General features: G+C 40.8%; 1 protein-coding gene across 2 annotated transcripts in view; it reads right to left on the reverse strand.

Annotated features, from left to right (window-relative positions):
- Positions 1 to 762: 762 nt before the first annotated feature.
- LOC147109309 (SERTA domain-containing protein 2-like) overlaps positions 763 to 23,241 on the reverse strand; it is a 90,575-nt gene continuing 68,096 nt past the window's right edge. The window contains exons 1-4 of one of the 2 annotated variants that reach the window (XM_086003130.1): positions 14,503 to 15,552; positions 11,259 to 11,400; positions 9,726 to 9,844; positions 763 to 6,730 (exon numbers count right to left, since the gene is read on the reverse strand). In XM_086003130.1, the coding sequence (XP_085859256.1) occupies positions 5,884 to 6,726 (843 nt within the window). In that variant the 5' untranslated portion in view covers positions 6,727 to 6,730; positions 9,726 to 9,844; positions 11,259 to 11,400; positions 14,503 to 15,552 and the 3' untranslated portion in view covers positions 763 to 5,883. Of the gene's footprint in view, positions 6,731 to 9,725; positions 9,845 to 11,258; positions 11,401 to 14,502; positions 15,553 to 23,241 lie in introns of those variants that run through there. The other variant, XM_086003131.1, reaches the window with a different exon arrangement.

Here is a 23,241-nt window from a genome sequence, read left to right on the forward strand (position 1 = left end):
GGACATGATATAATTGGGCAATTTTCCACTTTGTTGGGTAGATGCCAGTGTTGTAGCTGGCATCTACCATTAATGGTCAAACAAGCAGAGACAGCTGGCTGCAAAACTAGCACGGAGCTTTCAGCCATGTTGCTGGACAGAGCCAGCCTGGCAAAGCTGTATGTCTGAAGGCCAAACACCACGGACCTTATTGCACAGTGCATGATGGCACAGCAAAAGCAAGGTATGGGAGGCATTGGGTGCACAGGGAACACTTTCAAGCCGGATTCCACATGTCCTGGACCAGAAGGCTTTGCAAACAATTCACCTGAACAAAAAGCTGCAAGTATAGTTCTCACCAGTGGTACAGTAATTGTACCAGTGAGTACTGATTTACAACCGTGGGAAGGGGGGGGATGTAATTTTTGTGTCAGTCAGAGATCAAGAACATACGGTGCTAACCTGCATTATTTTCAGTGCATAGTTCATAATTCACCCTGCAGCTTGCGATCCGACATTATTTTGCACATAACGTCACATTTTGTTTCCTAGCGAGTGTGTGCTTGTTTGTGGATGTTTGTGTTGGGCACAAGGAAATGTAACTGAAGTGAACTAAAATCATACTGAAACACTCATTTGGTGCCTTTCTTTAACAAACAAACTTCAACATGTTTTTCAACAAAACGTTTAGAATGTAGAAACCGATTGTGTCAAATATTAGTTGACAGAACTTACACATTTCTTATACACATTTTAAAAAATATTTTCAATTACAAATGCAAGTGATTTACCTAAACTTTATTTTCAACAAAAAAGTGAAAAAATGCAAATTTTTCAATATAACTGACCTGTTACAACAGTATTGCAAGAGGAGAAAATGAAGACAGAAATGACTTTGAAATTTCTATGGTTCACATTCAAAATTACTCATTTAAAAATAGAACAGATCATGCAATACTAACTACAGTCACACTGAGCATGTTCTAGCAAATCATCATTGCTATGGTACCGTATTATCATGATTTACAACATGCTTAATCTCAACTGTACTGGAACAAGTGGTAATCAACTAAAACAGAACACTATTAATGCAAACATGCTGGAATTTCTGTGTGTAAATTGCACTATAATAATGGAATTGGCCTTGTCCTTTGAATTCAAGCTTTTCAGATTTCATTATGAAATGTAATACCTTGAACAGTGAAACTACAAATGGCAAATTTATCCCCTTCGTGTAGGTGATAACTTGACGGGTGCTTTTAATCCAATCACCAATACATTTAATTTGCAGTAGGCTACTGGAAATATTTCAGCCTAAGCAAAATGATTTAAATTGGTTAAGAATCTGGAATTGAAGGTGAAAGTGTGTACATAAAATTGGACTGGCATAGAATCCTAAATGGTCAGTTGTGAGGATTGTTTTAAGTACTTCAGGAAATTTAAAGTTGTCACTTCCTGAGGATGCATAGTCATAACTCCCACAGACTTCCTTTCAACACTGATGGTTATTTTTATAATTATGCATTACATGAAATGCATACTGAAAGTTACAGTTTAGACATATGAGCCTTCACCTCAATTGCTACAGTTATGTTTTTCCAAAATGTTGTATTTATAATAGAGCTTCCTTATTTTTGAAAGAATTTTCATGTTACAGAAGGATTAACATTTTTTTGATCAAGTTGTCTGTTCTAAATAATCAATTTCTTGGCCAATTACAAAGAAATTGCTGCTTCTCCCCCCCCCCCAACCATATAGATTTTAATTATTTCAGGATTTAGAACGTAACTTCCTGTTAAATCCCACAACTAAGTAAACATAATTTTGAAAAAAATCTTCTAGGTTACAATATATAATCATGATAAACTTTCCGATTCAAACTGTGCTGCCTCCAGGTTTACTGTAGCAATCATATTGAACCAAGTACATAACTTTCAATAGAATTTGCAATTTAAATGTCTAACCTAAAAGTGTTCAAAGCAACTTCAGGATAAGTAACTAATGAAAACACACAATTCTATGAAAACCAAATGACATTTACTACCATCTGGTATAAAGTATATAACTATCTTAGCTTGATACCATAAAATTTATTCTTTTCTCCTAGATACTTGTAACCAAATTAAATTAGTATATTCACACAGAAAAAAGTACATTTTATTTAACATGTTATACGAAAATTAGAAAGAAGAACTCTCTCTCATTGCACACCCAAACTTACCTATTTATTTATATGATTTTTCTAGAAATGGCAATTTCTAGTATTGAATTTTACACAGACCATCAATGCATTTGGCAGGAATAGGTCATTTTCTGGTGTTAGCCTACAAATTCTCAGGGCTTTTGTGTTCAATTTCATAACTTGGATGTAAACTCAATCTCTAGGTTTCTAGTCCAGTTTCATAAGCACTAGGCTATCCCATCCCCTTTACATAAAGGTTAACCATGTAGTGTGGGACTGGAGTCACATGTAGGCCAGACCAGGTAGAGGTGGTACTGGTAGGTTCCCTTCCCTGAAATGAAGGAATTGGTAAACTAGTAGTATATAGAATTCCTTCACATGTTCTACACTTAAAAGATCAAGCCTACTTTTAATACTAGATAAGGAGGAGGTGGTCAAATGTGCTATTTAATGAATTGGGGGTGGGGGGGGGGAGATGGCGGGAAAGAACAATCAGGCCACATTAAATGGTTATGGATTTCTATCATCTTTTGGTTATACTGGTACAGATTGGAACCATCTGAACAAAAAATGTCACACTTTGACCCATAATGTATCACACCTATCCCAATAACAGGTGCTGATGTAAACCTCACCTGCTATAAGGGTTGATTCACACCAGAGTCTGGTGCACTAGTATAAGGCGCCAATTGACTTCACACAAAACATCCTCACTCAGAATGCTAACTATCTCCTCATATCTAAATATCATAGACTGTCCATCATATAATGTATTTCAACTTAAAAGTTAATAGCAATATGTCAAATAATTCATTTGGAACTTCTCAATACCCAACTAGGTAATGAATGGGTCAATCCCATCTTGTCTTTGTTCATCCACTCCTTTCTCCAAGATTCACTGTTGTTTCCGCCCCTCCGACAGAAATCAAGAGAGGACTATCCAGAATGCAAGTGAAAAAAGTTCAGTTAATGCTATTATTCTGTTATTATTAACATTATGGTTTTACTTACACCGTTGAGGCTAAGATAGCATCACCTCTCAATAGCACTCTCTTGGTTGCTCTCCTTGGGTATGGGAGAAGCAGAGCTAAATCCTTATAGCTCTGCAACTAAGAAATTGCATTTATAGAGTACCTTTCTCACAATCTCAGGATGTCCCAAAGCGCTTTACAGCCAATTAAGTACTTTTGAAATAACAACAGGAAACGCTGGAAAAACTTAGCAGGCCAGGCAGCATCGGTGGAGAGAGAAACAGAGTTAACGTTTCAGGTCGATGACCTTTCGTCAGAACTGGAAGTACTTTTGAAGTGTAGTTACTGTTGTAATGCAGAGAAAAGTGGCAGCCAATTTGTGCACAGCAAGGTCTCACAAACAGCAATGAGATAAAAGACCAATTAAACTTTCTTTGAGCAATATTGGCTGAAGGATAAATGCTAGCCAGGACACCAGGAGAACTCTCCTGCTCTTCTTTGAAGTGTACCATAGGATCTTTTACATTCACCTGAGAGGGCAAACTAAACTGGTTAATGAATGGAGCAGAGGGTCAGCGAGAGAGTGAGAAAGAAAGAATAAACAAACAAACTTGTATTTATGTAGTATAACATCCCAAAGCACTTTACAATCAATGAATTACTTTTTGAAGTGCAGCTACTGTTGTTATACAGGCAAATGTAGCAGCCAATGTATGCATAGCAAGGCCCCAAAATTGCTGCATTACCAAATAATATATTTTTGATGGTGCTGGTTAATAGGGGCATGTTGGCCAGAATGCCAAAAGAACTCTCTGCTATTATTCAAATAGTGCCATGGGATTTTCAATATCCCTGAGAAGGCCTAGGTTTAACATATTACCTGAAAGGTGGCAACTCCAACAAGGCAGCTCTCCCTTAGTACTGCAATGAACTGTCAGCCTAGATTATGTGCTCAAATCTGTAGGGCTTTGTGGTGGTAGGGGTAGGAGGAAGATAGACCATTGCAAAAGTATGGTCACATTACATGTCTTTATATTAACAGGGAAGCTCCTCCATATTGCATGTGTTAACAAAATATATCAATATAATGGAGGAAAGAGACAACATTTTCTGGAAATCTCTTGGTGTAATTCAACTTTGTTTGTTAAACACCATCCCTCTCCCAGTTAGTTATATTTGTCCCAGAATTCAGCAATGAGCCCATCATGAATTTATCTGTTCATATCGATATTTCAGAACATAAGGAAACATCAACTTAGGCAAGAAAGATATCATATTGATATTTCAGAACATAAGGAAACATCAACTTAGGCAAGAAAGATATAAAATTAGCAAAATTGTTCATCTCATCTTTCAATGATATTGTGATAGTTGTTGGCCTCATACTGTATTGAAGTGTCTAGCTCAGTGTGCAAATTGCAAAAACTGGTTCACCCAAATAATTACACTTGTCCTCCCTTTTCGGGCTCCTAAACCAAATGATATACTGGTTCAGTTTTCATGTGGATTTCCTCATTCCCAACATCATATGCATTCCCTAGTGGTAGTCTTTCATCAACAGAATGGCTTTGGGTAGTTAATCTCATTATAGGTAATATACAGAAATAAAGAGGCAATACATTTGTTTACAGGTCAGATGTCAGAATATCTACAGTTACAGTACTATATAACTAAACAAGAAATCCTCTGGCACAGCTGCCAGAGTACATAGTTCTTGAATGTGCATAATTTTGTCTAACATAAATGCTCAGTTCAAAATAAAACCCCAAAATCAAGCAAGTCATAATGTTGGGTTATAATATTTTCAGATAATTGATGAGTTAAAAACGGAATTGGAATAAAACCAATCTAGATCATAAATATGTAAATCTATCTCAACGGCTTCACATTTAAGAAGAAAAGTTACATTGCTCTGGATAAATTAAATTCCCCTCCCCCATGAACATTTTTTAACATTAAAAACCAGAAGCTGTATCCGCTCATATACAACAAATATTTAAAAAAACAAAGCTTTATTGTTAGATCTTGGGAGAGGTAGTGTAAGCCAAATCCAACAGCAAAGCCTGTCAGACTGGAACTAAAGACCAAACAAGACAAACAAACAGAGATTTAGAGTATAAAATTCTAAAAAAATAAATAGTTTAGATGTCATATAAAACATTCTTGTAACCTTTTGATAAAGGTGCCTTTGTTGGTACAAGAATACCATATAAAAACATTCTGCAAGGAAATAAAACACACTGTGCTTCAGTGGATAGAATAAACCTGCTCATCAAAATGTCCTTCAGAAAATGAGTTCCTCCCACACTTCAGATATAGATACTGACAAACTGTAACTATCAAAAGATGTACAGAAAGACAAAACACAGTTTAGTCCCTATTAAAAGGTTTAGTTGATTAAGTTAATGTTCAGTATGTTGCAGCAGTACATTAATTTCATAAAAACAATCTTATCCCATAAAAATAACCCAAGTGGTTATGGTCACATTTCTGGATTGCAAACCAGAAGTTGTCATTACAAGCAAACAGTTCACCTGCCATGATCCACATGCTAATGCTCTTGGTGTTTGCCGCAGTCTTTTGCACACAACTTTTTGAAGAGTTTACAACAGTTGAAAATTATACTGTTGGAAAGATTGAATTGCAGCTTGCTATTACAGTGGCTATTCCCATCACTATTGGTAACGATAAAGCTGTTTCAAATAATTAGGAAGACAAGCACCTAAAACTCTGAAGCACTCCAGTAATGAATTAGGACCCTACAAGAATCTCCATGATGTGGTCCAGGTCACTCAAATCTACTCTGCAGATCTGAATGGCATTCACTGATGTAGAGTTGCATAACTGAAAGGGTTTTGGAACATCATCCGCAATAGCTGGTGGTGATCTAGCAGATGTCGATGGAAGCAAGCACAGATCTGAGTCATACATAGATGTATCAATGTCTTCAAATATGTCATCAAAAGCAAGGTCCGTTAGGTAACTCGTTGAATTTGTGATTTCAAAGGAGCCAAATAAAGTTTCTGCAAGCCTAATTTCTTGCGGTCTGTCTTCAAAAGATATGTCTGTATTTATATCATCCTCGCCTGCAGGTGCTGGACAAGGAGATGGACTGATATCCTCCATGAAATCCAAATCTTTGAGGATTGATGAAATGGCAGATGACATGTCATCATCTGAAACCACCACTAAAGAATTCTCAATCTGACTTTCTGAAAAATCTGAAGAACCAGTCAAATCTAGAGAGTTATTTAGAACAAATGATGACGTTCCAGTTAATTCAATACCTGCCGGAGATGCTGTGTATGTGTCTGGAATTGGACTCGTTCCACTGCATAGGTTAGATCCTTCGTGACTGCTCTCTTGCCTCATTTCCTCCTGGATCTGCCGGACAGTATTCGCTATGAGAACAGAACGATGCAAGTTTGGTTCCACCAGCATTCTACAGCTCTGCAATTTGATGAGGCACATATTAAGTACTAACTGTCTCTGCAAAGTGTAGGGCAGCCCTGGGTTGGAATCAAAGGCACCAGGAACACCAGCCATGTTTTCTTCGTAATCGCTAAGCTTGCGCTTCAGTCCTTTAGCCAACATGAATCTGGGAGAAGAGAAAAAAGGGGAAAAACTGAATATCTGTTCTGTCATTATATTTTAGTTAAATATGACCTTTAAATAAATGTTTATTTTGTTGTTTATTGAGACCTGAAAAAACTATATGCAACAATGAACAGAAAACTAGTATTTGAATTAACATAGTAGGGGGGAAAAAAAAATCGGTTGATTTGCGCCTCCCATTAGGGCGCTAACGGGGCGCAAATGAACTAGCACCCAGGCGCGGCACCGCTAACGCCTCCCGTGAAATTCAGCGGGAGGTTAGCAATAGCGGTAACCGTTAGCGCCCTGCGGCACTGCGCCTCCGGCGATGACATCATCGCCATGCACTGCGCTCTGCTCGCGCCCCGGCCGCGATCTTCAGTAGCCGCCCCCTGACTTACCGCCAGATGCTATGTCCGACAAGGTCAAGGGGGCCTACCTGCGGCCGGGGCGGCGCAAATTAAAGGGGAGGTGCCAGGCGGCCATTTTTGTTGCTGGCCGCCTGCCAGCACCTGCTCCCGTTCCTGTCCCCGGGCTCTATTGCCGGCCCAGCTGGGTCCCGGGTCGTGCTGCGCTAGGCCCCTCCCCTTTAATAACACTGCTGCATGTAGCGCTGCGATAGTCACTCGCAGTGCCCCAAGAGGGAGGCGGGGTACTTCCAGTAGCACCCCGCCTCCCTCTTCGGGCGGTACCAGTGAATTTTTGGGGGGCGCTAAAAAGTAGTGCCCCGGAAAAGTTAGCACCCCAAAGGTGGCGCGACCCAATTTTGCCCCATAGATGTTTAAAAACATTGGGGGCATTTCTAACCTAACCCGCCCATCAGGAAACTGACAAGATTGGGTGCAATGCTGGTCTTGGTCAATGGAGAGCAAGATCGGGTGGGGTGTAAAACTATCGTTCCACCCGATCACGTGGGTTACCCACCCGTCAAGTTAGGCTAAAATTAACTCCATTTTAGCCACGAACTAACTAGAGAGTTTTGCAGAAATGTTAATTTTTAAAAGCCAGATCATTTCCAGGTAAAGTGGCCAACTATTAGAAAATGCAACAAAAGACATCAGATTTAGCCGAATCTTTCAGTATTTCGCCATTTGGGAACTGCCTGAAGTTCTTTCAAATCCCACAAAAAATAAATGTCCATTTGTGTTTCTTTGGATCTTACCATAAATAGAAAGGGGAGGGAAACAGTGAAGCATGTAGATATATTTTAAGATGAATCGCATGAACTGCACTGTTACAATAGAACATTTTTATTAGACAATAGTTATGGTTTTCATAGCAATAAAAGTAAGACTTAATAAAAGCTAATAAATAAGCTGCTTGATATATAATTTCTTCAATCACCTTTCAAATTCAAAGTGCAACAAGAACTGCTGACCACTGTAGTTTAAATAATCAAACATTAAGCCTCTGTATTGAAACACAGATTATGCATTAAAAGCAAATCTAAGGTTATTTGTATGGTGAAAATTAAGAGTTCAAATAGCATCCCAAAATCGACAAACCCTGGAGCTTAGTTGTTTCCATGTGCTAAATAGCCAAGCTACGAACTACCTACGGTGAATCAATTACTTGTCAATCCCTAGCGGACAACAGAGAATTTAAATTGTGAATGAACTGTTAGCAAAGGGCTTTTCCAGCTTTTTCCTTGTAGTCCAAGAAACAAGGATCTTTGTTGCAATATAATTCAAAATCTAACCAGGATTACTGGTAGTGTATTCTTTACTGGTTCTAGTGTTCATGCACTACTTAACCTCTGTACAGGTGAGCTAGTCTCAGTACTTAACACAACTCCAACAAGAAAAAACTTTCTCTGTTTCCCAAGCCCCAAGAGTAATTATGCAGGTTTGTGCTCCCAGCAATGAGCTTCACACATCAGAAGCTGATATTCGACATTCAGGAGCAACGGTCAGTGCACATTTGCAGCTCATACAATCTTCTGTTCATTGAAATTAATGGCTATGTGTCCCCATTATGTGAAGCTCTGCACAGGGAGTGTAAACTCAAAATTGACTGCCTTTTTTTGGATTCAGCCTGACTATTTATCATTTTCCTATGCCAGATTCAGCTCCCTCTAGTCTAGTGGTTTTCAAACTTTTCTGTACAGGGAAATCATTCCTAGGGACCCCCCTGTCCTAACTTTTGAAAGACTGTCAGCTTCTCAAAAGGTCACCAGTGCTCTCAGTAGTAAACAACACCAAAAATAATATGCTATTAAGTCAGAAAATACAGAAATGTGACCACACAACAGAAATGTGATGACCTGGCAGATCCTTGAAGACCCAGAGACTCCAGTTTGAAAATCTCTGCTCTAGTCTTCCTCAGTGATATCATGAAAGTTGAACCATTTTCTAACGCGTTTTAATTGATTCCCTGAACTCCTCTGCAGATCCTTCATTGAACTTCTTTAGTGGCTGTGGGAAATATTTTACTCCAAAAAGAGCCAGCAGTCTAGCTGAATGTAACATTCAGGTACATTCCTGCTGACACATGCAGTATTCTTTAGTTATAATCATCAGACTACACTAGGAACCAGTTTTGACTTGTACAATTTTACCTCACTACAATTTATTCTTTTAAACCTTTTTCCATTAGCATATTACAAGAGTTCACCGTAGCACAGTGACTATATTATGAACCAGAAACAATAATTTGGCACTTACTTATTTGAAATGAATTCACCATTGCAGGCAACATATGAGAGTATGAGCTGCATTTGAGTGTGCCAGTGGCTCGCTCAATGTAGTACCAGCAAAGATTACGAACATATGAATTTGACGGGCAGGAAAAGGCCAACAAGCCTACTCCTACCCCTCCACATGTAATCTCCTGAGAGAGGCAAAATGACAGAAAACCCCAGGGCCAATAAAGGAAAAAAGTACTCTGGAAAATTCCTCTCTGACCCCCCCTACCCCACCAGCCCCCCACCCACCCCCTCAGTTGATTGAAACCAGTCCAGATCATCACTTGGACCATGTGTTATCTGTAAAGTTACTTACCTTCCACATGATGTAATCTATGCCTCAGTCAAGAACCGATCCAGCTCCCTCGTGAAGGCGTACATCGAGTCAGCACCCACCGCACCAGCCGGCAATGTATTCCAGAGGCTCACTACTCTCTGGGAAAAGAAGAACCAGCTAACATCCAGTCTATTCCTACCAATGTTCCCTCCAATTTTTCTTTCACCCACGCGGTCCCTTTAACGGGCTGTGTGGGCCATTCACAATTCCGCGCATGCGCGGTTTTTCTATTTAAAAGCCAGCTCACCAGCTGCGCGGGACCTGCAGAGTGTTGCACAGCCGCACAGCTTAAAGGAAACATTGATTCCTACTCTTGCGTAGTTTAAACTCATGCCCCTTGGTCCTACCCAATCTGTTAAACTGGAATAATCTATCAATAAGCACGCTATCTAGCCCTTTCATTGGCCCTGAAATTAGGATTGGGAGCTTGCCGCGCGTGCAAGCCCCTGATGTGCACTCACCCTGCGCGCCGACATCTGAAGCCTGGGCCTGCTTGCATTTCCCGTCACTGGCCCGGTTCCGATGTCAGCGCGATGTGCTTACCTGATCCAGCGGCGTAGTTAGTGCGATGTGCCGGCTGGGATCAGGTGAGCACTGTGCAGCCAATCAGGGGAGGGGAAACTCATTCATGAGTTTGACAGTAAGAGCTGTCAAACTCATGAAAACTCCTGGCCCCAAAACACTACTTAAACCTGAAAGAAAATTTAAAAAAACAGTGCACTATTTAAATGAACAATAAAGAACTCTGAAAAACTATTTTAAACAATAATTTTAAAATTTGAAAAAAAAATTATATAAAAAAATTGGGGCTAAAACTAAACTTACCTTACTGTAAATTCTTAAAAAATAACAAACCTGTGGAAAAAAAAATTCTCAATTGTACTAAAAGCCCACTTACCTGAAAAACTAAGTACTTACGTGTGGTTTTTCAATGCGTAAAGACCGGAGGCCTTTACACACGCGCAACTCTGGAAAAAAAAAAGGAATTTCACTGCGCACGTGCTGCCTGTGCAGTCGCGCGCGCTCTGCCTCTTAACCCCTTGGGTCAGAGGACAAGAAATGCCGGTTTTCAGCGCATGCGCTGTGCATGCTGAAAATCAGCAATTCCTCCGGGCACATGCGTGAGTACCCCGTCCGTACTCACGCGTTGTGCCCGGAATTACTGGGCCAGTATGTTAGAGACCTCGATCAGGTCGCCTCTAAATCTATGCTGATCTAATGCAAGTACACCCAGCTCCTTAAGCCTATCTGAGTAGCTAAGATTCTTTAAGATAGGAATCATTCTCGTAGCTTTCCTCCAGACCTTTTCCAAGGCCACTATATCATCCATAGGTTCCGACAGTGGTGCATATTTTTATGTAGTTAAATAGCAATGGAGAGTGTATAAATAAATAATCGAAGACAAAAAAAAAATTAAGTCCAATTAACAAAATACTGTATAAACGAGCAACCTTATCATTACCAAGGCTGCCGGTACACAATATTTATGGGGCAATATGTGATGGAAAGTACCTGAAAAGCTGAATCCAGCGCAGTTTAGTTTCTGAAATGATGTGGCAGCAGATGCACCACTAAGGCTATGAGGCACGGAAATTGAATCACTCTTTATTTTTTGAATCCGAGTACAGGCCACATTCTGGATTTCTTCCATTTTCTGTGTAGACCAAAGAGCCTTATTGTTGCAGAATAATGGTACTACAAGAAACCTCTTAAAATGAGTTTCTGCCAACCAAATGTTTAAATGTTGCATTTAGTTTCTTTTCCCCCCTCTCAATAAATTAGAGGATCATTGTGTGAAGTCACTATATATCATTCCCATTTAATTAAACATTTGTAATATCGATCATTCTGCCATTGCCATTTACACTTCATCTAGAGCCATCTTTTGTTTCTTAACTTGTCCCATTACCATCTCCTTTTGCCTTGCACCATCATCCCTTTTGTCTCTTAATCTCTCCTGCCTTCCATCCTATCACAGACCTTCCTTTTTGTTCTTTCCTCCCCTCCCCCCTTTCCCTGCCCCTACACTTGCTTAAAAACCTGTTACATCTCCAACTTTTCCAGTTCTGACGAAGGGTCATCGACTTGAAACGTTAACTCTGTTTCTCTTTCCACAGATGCTGCCTGACCTGCTGAGTATTTCTAGCATTTTCTGTTTTTATTTCATATTTCCAGCATCCACAATATTTTGCTTTTGTATTTGTAATGAAGATTTGTTCTATGCAAGAACTACATTGGGAGCCTTGACATGCACCTTTTATCTACAATTCTTAATCAGGAAAGAGACCACAGCAGTTCAGGTGGCTCTCTAAAGAACAAAGTGCTCTGACCAAGACAAGCACTAAATAGCTGAGGCAATGCTAGTTCAACAAGGTAGGGTCATGTGTATTTTAATATAATGGGGTAGAGTTTCCACCTTGGACACAATCGGCAAGCCGGGTGCAAATTGCACTCGTCTTCTGAACTGAATTTTTTGCTCAAATCTCCATATCGCCGAACATAAAATCTGCTATGAACCAGCGCAATTGGGCAGCATTTTAGAACGTAACTTTTTTGAAGCATTAAAAAATATTCCTTGATATATTAAGAGTGGTAACCTGGTGCCGTTTGATTAATACAGCTAAAAATGGAGTTATCACAAAAAATAAGCATTTTTAATCAGAATGTCTATTCCACCATCTGTGAGTAACTTTATTTTAAATAACTGAAAATGGCTTTAAAGAACTATACAGAACCATTTACTAGTTATATTGGTGTACAGTAGTCAGTTTCTTAATAAATTAAAAGCTTTTAAAAAGTGCCTATTAGGGCCCTTGCGTCTAACAAAAGCTTAATTTTAAGAGCCTCCTGAAGGCCCGCAAACGGGTGTGATTAGTGGAAACTCGCCATGGTGATTAATTCAATCTGGGGGCGTTGCCAGTTTTGTGGGCAGGGCTTGCCTCCAGCGCGATGTTTTTTAAACTGTCGCAAAAAGATCCCAAACACTCTATATGTGCTGGACATAATTTGCGTTTGAAATTCTCGATCTTTTGTGCTGGTTTGGCCAATTTTGGCCGAATTGCACTGCAGCGCAAAATATATATATATATAAATAAAAATAATAATTTTTTTGTGATTGAGTGAAATTAAAAGAAAATTTGAGTGTGATTGATAGTCAGCCGTTAGTCTGGCACCCAGTTAATACAGCATTTTAAATATAAGCTTTCAAATTAAAATATAAGGTACCATATAGGCAATTTAAGATTTTTCCAGCTATTTTGAGACTGAAACAAAATCTGAAAGTTTTAAGGCTGATTTTTGTTTTGCCAATTTGTCCATTGATTGTTATATCACAGAGGAAATTTGTATCCTTTCCCCACCTTAAAGTAGGCATTTTCAGCATATTTTAAACTGTTCAGCATATGATTCTTCTTGCCATGCAGTAACCATACCCAACTTTTTTAGATTAGGAAGGATTCACTTTTTACTGAAGATTTTTTAATGCAAGGTTTATAAGCATCTCTTCTGTAACAGAAAAAAAAACTTTTAATGTTTTTTAATTTAATTCATATACTATCTGGCAGATCTGTAGATTTAAAACTGAAAAATGACTACTACAGAGTTCTCCGACAATCAGTAAAGCAAAAATGATATGACACACATCTTGATATGTTTTGTCGGCAGGATGACACGTGTTAAAGTTTTAATCACAAGTTCTAGGTAAGTTGCACTGCCTTATCTCCAGTGATAACAGACAACTATGTTGAACGAAAATGGTATAAAGCATGGATTTGCACGATTTAATTCAGTTTTCAGACCAATAGATAAAGTAGTCTTAAAAAGGATGCATCTTTTGGGGAAGCGCATACTTAGGTTCTCTGCAAATCCCCTGTGCTCATCATCCCACCAGTCAAATCACAAAAAGTTGATGAATGTGACTGCAGACCCATTAATATACGATAGTAACATACAACTACTGTATTAGAAACCTGGGAAAAGTGAACCCAGACAGCAAGATGAGAGTTTTTCCAAATCCCTCTAGTTTATTTAATTGTACACATTTTCACCACTTCAGTGTTGAAGCTACGTTGCTTACTACCATCTCAAAACTTAAGTATTTGATAATTTTGCTGAACAATTTAGGCGGGATCTCAAAAACCCATTTAATTATATGTGTTACAGATGTTGGAACTTCAACAAAGCACTTACACAAGAGTGGGTAATGGACTTTCTGAACACAGCCTCACAACACTTTCACAGCATTTCCCAAATGAATCACAAAACAAGATTCAGTAACTCCCAACTTCACAGGATAATAACTGTACAAATAATCTGGCCCGATATGTAGAATTCAGGGCAAACACTTGTTAGATAATTTAAACTACTTGATCTTTGTTTATCACTGATACCTAGAGGTTACTCTTTCTTGCCTTTATGTACATTTATACTAAAATCATAGTGCTCAAATCAATACAGCTGCTTCCTACTAAAGCACTACCCCTGCTTCTCGTATTTATCAATCCTTTTGTAATATCCAGGCAGGACAATTCCTACTCAGATTACTGTATGCCTTCACATACATAGGGTGTACAGTAAACAAAGAGGTCTGTCTGACTGAACCTTTTTAAAGCCAAAACAGAATTTGCACTAACCCTTGCTTACACTACTCTCTCTTTTTAGGTCTCCCCATGCTGTTATTGCAAATAAAGTATCAATATAACAAAGAAACAGATATTTTTGTGATAATTAGTGTAACTGCTACACAATAAAAGCTTACCTTGTTCCAAAGTGCCACAATTTTTATTTCCAAATCTCTGGAGTTAGTGTGACAGTACATTTTGAACATTTCGAATGAAAATGAATTAGTCCTCGGTTGGTTTTTAGACCAGTTTTTGTATGCAAGCTAGAATTCTCACTTGCACAAACTGCCATGCAGCTGTCTTGCTTTTTTTCAGACAGCTGACAAACAGCAACTGCACAAGCACAATGACGCAGAACACTAAGCTGCCGTGGAAAGGAGTGGGGCTTGAAAAGTGGGTGGAGCTTTGTGGCTTGCAGTAGTGTCCATCTCCAGCTCGGTGAACAGTCAGAGAACTGCCCAACTAGCACACAGGACCCCAACTGTGCTATTCCAGAAATGCTGACTGTGTCTCTACCATGTCCGCTAACAGCAGTTTGTTGAAGCATTATACACTGCAATCCACTTGGATAGTGTAAAAACATTACTGAAATAAAAGCGCCTGAGACAAAGCTACAGGACATTTAAAAACTTATTTCACAACTGCCTCCCATTTAGGAGGTTTCTATTTTAGTAGTAAGCATGGAGGACTTTAAAAACCAGAGTCTCACCATATCGAATCCTATATATATATATTTTTTTTAAATCAGAGAATTACAAAGAATTAAGGTAAACGCTCTTTTGTATTTTGCTGTCTGTTTCAGTAATATATCTTGTTTCATTAAAGTCAGCTATTCAAACCAAAGAAGTGAGCTGAATCAACATGCATAGAGTCAGAAGTACAAATGATTCCAGAGGAATGATTCCACATCAACTATATATATTAGCTGAAAAATGAATTGATGCATGCATAATTAGTCAGTCAGTCTCAGTAACCCTTTCAAGCCAGTACCCTCACTTAAAATCAACACTTGCAGCTTATGCAAACATATATATTTAAAACAATACACAGAAAAATGGATAGAACAAAAGTGTGTTGACACATTTCTTTATAACTATATAGAGACATCCTGATGAAACTATCCTTCTAAATAATTTTAAAAGACACATGCACTACCTAGAAACTAGTCAATATTTTTGATGGCCACATGGAAGATTTTTGAACAGGTAATAGATACATAGAAGATAGGAGCAGGAGTAGGCTATTCGGCCCTTCGAGCCTGCTCCGCCATTCAATGAGATCATGGCTGATCATCCAAATTCAGTACCCGGTCCCTGCCTTCTCCCCATATCCCTTGATCCCTTTAGCCTCAAGAAATATATCCAACTCTTTCTTGAATATACTTAATGAACTGGCCTCCACCGCCCTCTGTGGCAGAGAATTCCACAGGTTCACCACTCTCTGGGTGAAGAAATTCCTCCTCATTTCAGTCCTAAATGGCTTACCCCTTATCCTTAGACTATGACCCCTGGTTCTGGACTCCCCGGCCATCAGAAACATCCTTCCTGCATCTAGTCTGTCCAGGCCTGACAGAATTTTATAGGTTTCGATGAGGTCCCCTCTCAATCTTCTAAACTCCAGTGAGTATAAGCCCAATCGACACAATCTCTCCTCATACGTCATTCCTGCCATCCCAGGTATCAGCCTGGTGAATCTTCGCTGCACTCCTTCCATGGCAAGAACGTCCTTCCTCGGGTAAGGTGACCAAAACTGCACACATTACTCAAGGTGTGGTCTCACCAAGGCCCTGTACAACTGCAGCAAGACATCCTTGTTCTTGCACTCGAACCCTCTTGCTACGAAGGCCAACATACCATTTGCCTTCTTAACCGCCTGCTGCACCTGCATGCTTACCTTCAGCGACTGGTGTACAAGAGCACCCAGGTCTCTTTGCACTTCCCCTTCTCCCAATCTATTACCATTCAAATAATAATCTGCCTTCCTATTTTTGCCACCAAAGTGGATAACCTCACATTTATTCACATTATATGGCATTTGCCATGTTTCTGCCCAATCACCCAACCTGTCCAAATCATGCTGGAGTTTCACGACATCCTCCTCACAGCATACCCTCCCCCCCAGCTTTGTGTCGTCTGCAAATTTGGTGAGATATTACATCCAATTCCCTCGTCCAGATCATTAATATATATTGTGAACAGCTGGGGTCCTAGGACCGATCCTTGCGGTACCCCACTAGTCACTGCCTGCCACTCGGAAAACGACCCGTTTATTCCAACTCTTTGCTTTCTGTCCACCAACCAGTTCTCTATCCAAGTCAATACCTTGCCCCCAATCCCATGTGCCTTAATTTTGCACGCTAATCTCTTATGCGGGACCTTATCGAAAGCCTTCTGAAAGTCCAAATACACCACATCCACTTGTTCTCCCTTATCTATTTTACCAGTTACATCCTCAAAAAATTCCAGTAGATTAGTCAAGCATGATTTACCTTTTGTAAATCCATGTTGACTTTGTCCGATCCAGTCACTGCTTTCCAAGTGCTCTGCTATTACATCTTTTATAATGGACTCTAGCATTTTCCCCACTACCGATGTCAAGCTTACCGGTCTATAATTCCCCGCTTTTTCTCTACCACCTTTTTTGAATAGTGGGGTAACATTAGCTACCCACCAATCCATGGGTACCTTTCCATTTCCATAAATTTATTTTTAAAGAAATTATGATTAAATTCACACTGCTGAAAACATTTTAATGCAATTAGTATGGACGGGGGGAGGGGATCTTTAACTTCACCACCTGGGGTGGTGACCTGATGGAGTGGATCACCGGCCATTGTAAAGCGGTCCATTGATTTCCAGTTACCTCTTTAGCGGCAAAGTTGAAAACTACCCCCACTATCAAATATACATTTAGAAACTAACTACCCAATTTAAAATAATTCTCTTAATAATACATTTCAATTATATATATTTTTTAACATAGGTATTGGCCCTGAAATTACGGTGTCTTCAAGGGTGTATGCTCAGCATACGCCGTCGTAATTCTTCTGAAAGGCCCCGTAACTTCCGGGTTTCCGCATGCACTTGCGCATGTGTGAAAACGCGGAATTTGCGATCTGTCAAGGTATGCCTTGACCGATCTACCAAACCAAAAGTAAAATCAGTATCGCTGGCAGAGAGTTGGGCTATTTGCCTAACAACTGCCCAGCAATTGCCCACGAAACTCTTACGGCTGGTAAAAGCAGGTAGGGTTATTATAAATCTTAAATCAAACATTTAAAAATAAAAAATGACACTCAAACACTTAAAATTTGTTTATGCAAATATTGGCCCGGATTAAAATGTTTAAAATTATTTTTCAAAAAATTAAATTTTTATTGTATTTGGTGTAATGAAGGGACTGTAAATTTGAAAATCAGAACATTTATATTTATTAGAATTGTGTAAATTGTTTAATTAATTGGGGATTCCATTGCATGTCTTTAGGGATTCCGTTTGGAAATGGCTGCAATGGAATCCTCCTTTGTGATTGGAGGACCGGGCCCACATGATCCCAGGGATTCTTCCAAACCGCCTGCGTCCCTGGGATCCACAAGCCTTTACGCAGGTGTACACCTGGAGGCCCAAGACCTGAATTCTCCCGAATAGCCTGGAGGTAAGTTTGGAAATGTTTCGCGGGTCGGAGGCGTACTCCAGAGGTACGCCTCAGACGGCAATTTCACGGCCAATGTTTACATTTACTAGAATACATAAAGACAATATATTTCACTATAAGTTCTTAACCATGGAAATAGTATATTACATTTATGAAAAATGTGTCTGCTATTGCATTAATAACAAGGGTTCCACTTATATGAAGAGTTACTATACCAGTGCTCTCTTACAGAGTGAATACAATACATTGGACAGCACTGGAATCATACAAACCAGTAAGGGTCTGGGTTTGATTCCAGATCTCTGTTGAGTTAGACAACCTGTGCTAGGGCAGCAATGGAGATGTCACAGTTGGCCTCAGTATCCCTGGAATTGGAAGAGTTAAAAAAAGGCAGCGCTCCTTCCTCACAATTGCTATCCAGCGACCCTTGCTGGATGTGCAGGTGTGTGAATGCCAGGTGAAAACTGGCTCAAACTCCACTGTATTGGTCTCCGCAGTTCAATAGATATTGAGTGTCAGCAAGCTATTCAACCATAGGCCTGATTCCGTCTTCACAAAGTTCACACAGGTGCACATTGCATCAGACATCACTGAACAACAATCAGGAGCGGGAATCCTGGTCTTCTCCAATCCCCCACTCCGTCTCGCTCTCTCTCGCTCTCCCTCCATTCATGGGCAATGAAACCAAATGTAATCCCCTATTACCACACAAACTGAGATAAGCAAATGCATGGCAGACCAAGAATTGAACTTTGGGCCTTCCTGGTATAGAATCAAACATTTCAGCAAAGGTGGCAGTTGGTTTGCCCAGCATGGCTTTGCTTGTCCCACATTGCAGTTATCTACTCTTGTTTTCCTGTTCTTTCTCCCGGCTTTTTAATTGTTTTCTTCAAGAGTTTATCAATTTCTCTCTTAAATATAATGATTGACTTTTGAAGCTGAGTCACTTCTGTAATCCATATTCTAATAATTCTTATGTTGTAAAAAAATCTTCTAAGCTCCCTCTTTATGTTGCTATAATTATAATTTATGTCCTGTAGTACTGATTTACTTATTACCATCTTAATCCCTTTTAATGATTTGGAAAACTTCTTTACATTCCCCCTCAACCTTTTTTACTCCACTGAATACAGCCCTAGTTTTTGCATGTCTATTAAACCTATATCCTCCCATCCCTGGTACCATCTTAGTGAATCTACAATGCACCTTTACCATGGCTCCAACATTGTCTACATACAGATTGTTTACAACCAAGCAGGTTTCTAGGCCACTTCAGAAGGCATCAAGGATCAATCATATAGGGCTGAATTTTGCCGGTGCTCACAGTGCAGGTTTGGAGGCGGGTCCGTTATCAAAATCGAAATGATTGACAATGGGTTGGGGGCCCGCTCTGAACCCGCCTCCATGTAAGTTTCCAAAGTGTCGGGTCTGTGATTTCAAAACAGACCCGACACCAAGTGGCGGGGGAGGCATTTAAGATAGAGAAATGCTTGTTAACTACAATTTTGCCAGCCTATTTCTATGTTACCACTTTTTTTACGAGGTTCCTGTCGTTCGGAGATCACGTCAGGTAAGTAGGTCAGGTTCTCTATGTCTCCCCATTGCTGTAAATAGGTAATAGGTAACAGCTGCAAAAGTGGTATGAAAGCTACCATTTCACAGCTGGTCACTCTCCAATGTCAGAAGCTTGAGCCTTCAGGACTTGGAAGACACTTTTGAGATTTATGCAGTTTGGAAGTGTTTGGAGTAAACTCTCTATCCACTGTCACCTCCTTGGAGCAAGCTCTCTCACTATTGACAGATTGCTTCTGTCATCTCAACTTTAGCTGCCATCTATTCCAGCAACATTGGTGCCCTTAAAAAAAAAAAAAAAAAAAAAAAAAAAAAAAAAAAAAAAAAATCTCATCTTGTCCATTGAATCCCTCCATGATCAGCCCCAACACCAACAACATCACCAACCTTCTCTGCAATCACCTGATGTTGCACAGGACACAGGGCATCAGCACCCGAGCACATTGCTGCCCGGGAGGCCAGATTTACTTCACTTGATGCTGTACACCCTGGCTGCCACATGATGCGCCAGGTTGGCACTACCCCACACCAGCACCACAAAGCATCCCTATAATGTCTAAGCCATTCCTTTCACACTCATCACAATTGGGGGGGGGGGGGGGGGGGAGGGGGGAAAGTTATGTCTCAACATTCACTGGAACTCACTAAGGCACTTCTAAAGGTTAGCACAGATCTGTCCAATAAGGTAAAGTGTTGAAAATATAGATTTCAATGTTTGACAACACATTAATAGAAACTTCACGAACATTGGCTAAACCACTCAAGTACCTACCCTTGTGTGTTCTTCGTTGGTATGCTTGCAGTAGGATGAGGGTGAGGGTGGGCTAGTGAGATGGGGAAGTGATAATGTAGAGAGAGGGGGATGGGTGGAGGTGCAAGGTAAGTTGGTGTGAGTAAAGATGTGCAGGAGTAGGGTAGGGAAGGCAGAATGATGGGGATGTGATGAGTGGCACAACGGGATGAGGTTGAGTGTGGCTTGGTAGTAATGTTTCATGATCTGCTCCGATCATTGAAAGACTTGCATCACTGCAGCCTGGTCCTCCTGACGACATCCCTGGTTTAGCCCTCCTGTGCCATGTGCAACCAAGCTGCGTTGGTGTCCTGGGGAGGTCTCTTCCGCCCATGGGAAGGGAAGAGAACTTCCCTGTGTGCTGTGACTCCCTCCATAAGCATATGGAGGGAGTCATGCGAGAGCCTGGGTGCAGCCATACACCTTTGTGCAGTGCTCGTCAGTGTTTGCAGCACCTCAATGCTGCAGAACACTGACAGAACAACTGTCAAAATGAATGTGGACATGGCCCCTTTAAGGAAACCGGCTGATGATGCGTCATCAAATGAAGTAATCAGACCCGCTTCCTTTTAATTGGCGGGGAAATGCGCAGGGCGGGATTAACAAGCCCAATCTACGTAAAATCACTTGGAGAGCGCAGGCTGGAGCCGGGAGCAGGACCGGGACTCGCCACCCACCTCTCCCGCCGCGATCCCGCCTCCGCTGGCAAAATCGCAGCCATACTGTGGGACTGGTGTTACGTATAGGACAGATTGGGCAGGCTCCTAGTTCCTGAAGGGCATTAGTGGACCAGTTGGGTTTTTACAACAATCTAGAAGCTATATCACATAAGATTCAGTGAACTGCTTGTTCATTGAGACTGGGCATATAAATAGTGCCACATTCCTTGCATCAGGGGTAAATTCACAACAGACAGTTTCACATCTCACAATCAGACTTGGTCTTCCTGATTAGGCCCTTGACCCTTCGCTGGTCTAACAATCATCCGCACTGTGCCTCACACTGTTAATAGTTGAAGTGCCTTAAATCCCTGGTGTCACCCCTTGGGGTCCTATTCTGTACAGCAATGTATGACTCTCAGGACTGCAGAGTGGATTTCACCCATTCACCATCCGCAAACACCCCCCCAGAACAAGTATGACAATGCCCCTGCCCTCATCGGATCTATCATAGAGCAAAGGATAGGTTTGATCAAACAGCACTTTGAATGCCTCGACAATTCTGGAGGCACCTGTCTTGTTTTGCACACCTTGTACAAAAATAATAACTTGCAGGACAACGGAGTATTACAGTTTAACTCTTTTAATAAGCAATAGGTCTGTGATCTGACTCATACAGCACCATGGGGACAAGATGACGTTAGGACCCCTAGCCTGGGTCTTCAAAACAATAGCAGTCCTTACAGGTGCCTGCAGGCCAATGACAACTCAGCATGTGATCACATGTGAATATAATAGGTATTCCTTACAGATGCCTGCGGGCCAATGATAATTCAATATGCAAATGTTACATCCCCTTTCTTTTAAAAGAAAAATGTTATGCATTACTTTTAAACCTTTCTTCTACATAATGTTCTCGGTAGCATAAACATATAAGTAAACTCAGCATTTAACTAGCACTGAAAACATCTCAATGTTTCAATAACGATGTACAGTTTTTTTTTTAGGGCAGCGATCCGCCTACACCCTTTGACAGTTCACAAGTCAAGGATAACTCTAGGCTTGACCTCTCATCCCGACCTTGTGTGGTATGGAACTGAGCATGCTCCCGAATCGGTCAACAATTCAGGTTCAGGTTTAGGTTCAGGTAAGTATGATGTGTTTTGTGTATTGCTCTGTTCATCACACTCTGTTGAACTGATCCACTCGTCGGAATGATGGTGGTGTTCAGGAGGTGCCTGTGATTGCAGCGGTACACCTGTCCTTCTGGGGTGTGGACGTGATACGATCGCTCAGTGTCAGCTGGCTGGATGACGACTGCTGGCTTCCAGTAGTCATGCTCCTGGATTCTGACGGATTCTCCATTGTGCAGCGGCGGCAGTAATCTAGCTGACCTGTCATAGTATCTCTTTTGGTGTTGCTGTCTCTGTACACGTTTTGCATGCACTTGCTTGCAGCTGACGACCTCTGGCTGCAGCTGCTGGTTGGTGCTTGGAAGGATTGAGCGAAGTCTGTGGCTCATCAACAGCTGTGCTGGTGACTTGAAGTTGTCAACCGGAGTGTTGCGGTACTCAAGGAGACTGATGTAGGGGTCTCTTTTGTCCGCTTTGGCTTTGTCCATGAGTGTTTTTGCAATCTGGACAGTTTTTTCAGCAAGGCCATTACTTTGAGGGTAATGTGGGCTTGATGTGACATGTGTGAAATCCCATGCCTTGGCAAATGACTCGAACTCTTTTGATTTGTATTGGGGGCCATTGTCTGAGACTAAAGTCTCTACCATGCCATGCCTGGCGAAGGCTGCCTTTAGCTTGTGGATCACAGCTGCAGATGTGGTGCTGTGAAGCTTATCCAGTTCAAAAAATCTGCTGTAGTAATCAACAGTCACTATGTAGTCCTTGTTGTTCCATGTGAACAGATCCGTTGCCGCGACCTGCCAGGGCCTGTCTGGGATACGGTGAGGTATCATGGGCTCTTTGACATTTGATGGGCGGCGTTCTAGACAAATGGAACATTTTCCGACAATGTCCTCAATGTGTTTGCACATTCCAGGCCAAAACATAATGTCACGTGCTCTTTGTTTGCATTTTTCCATGCCCATATGTCCAGCATGAATTTTTGTCAACATCTCTTCTCTGAGACTGGTAGGAATGATGATTTTCTCCCCTTTGAAGACGATTCCGTTGATTTGTGACAGTTCGTCT

Source organism: Somniosus microcephalus, chromosome 12 (assembly GCF_052327205.1).
Source record: "Somniosus microcephalus isolate GS21.2 chromosome 12, FLI_Smic_1.0, whole genome shotgun sequence".
Classification (NCBI taxonomy): domain Eukaryota; kingdom Metazoa; phylum Chordata; class Chondrichthyes; order Squaliformes; family Somniosidae; genus Somniosus; species Somniosus microcephalus.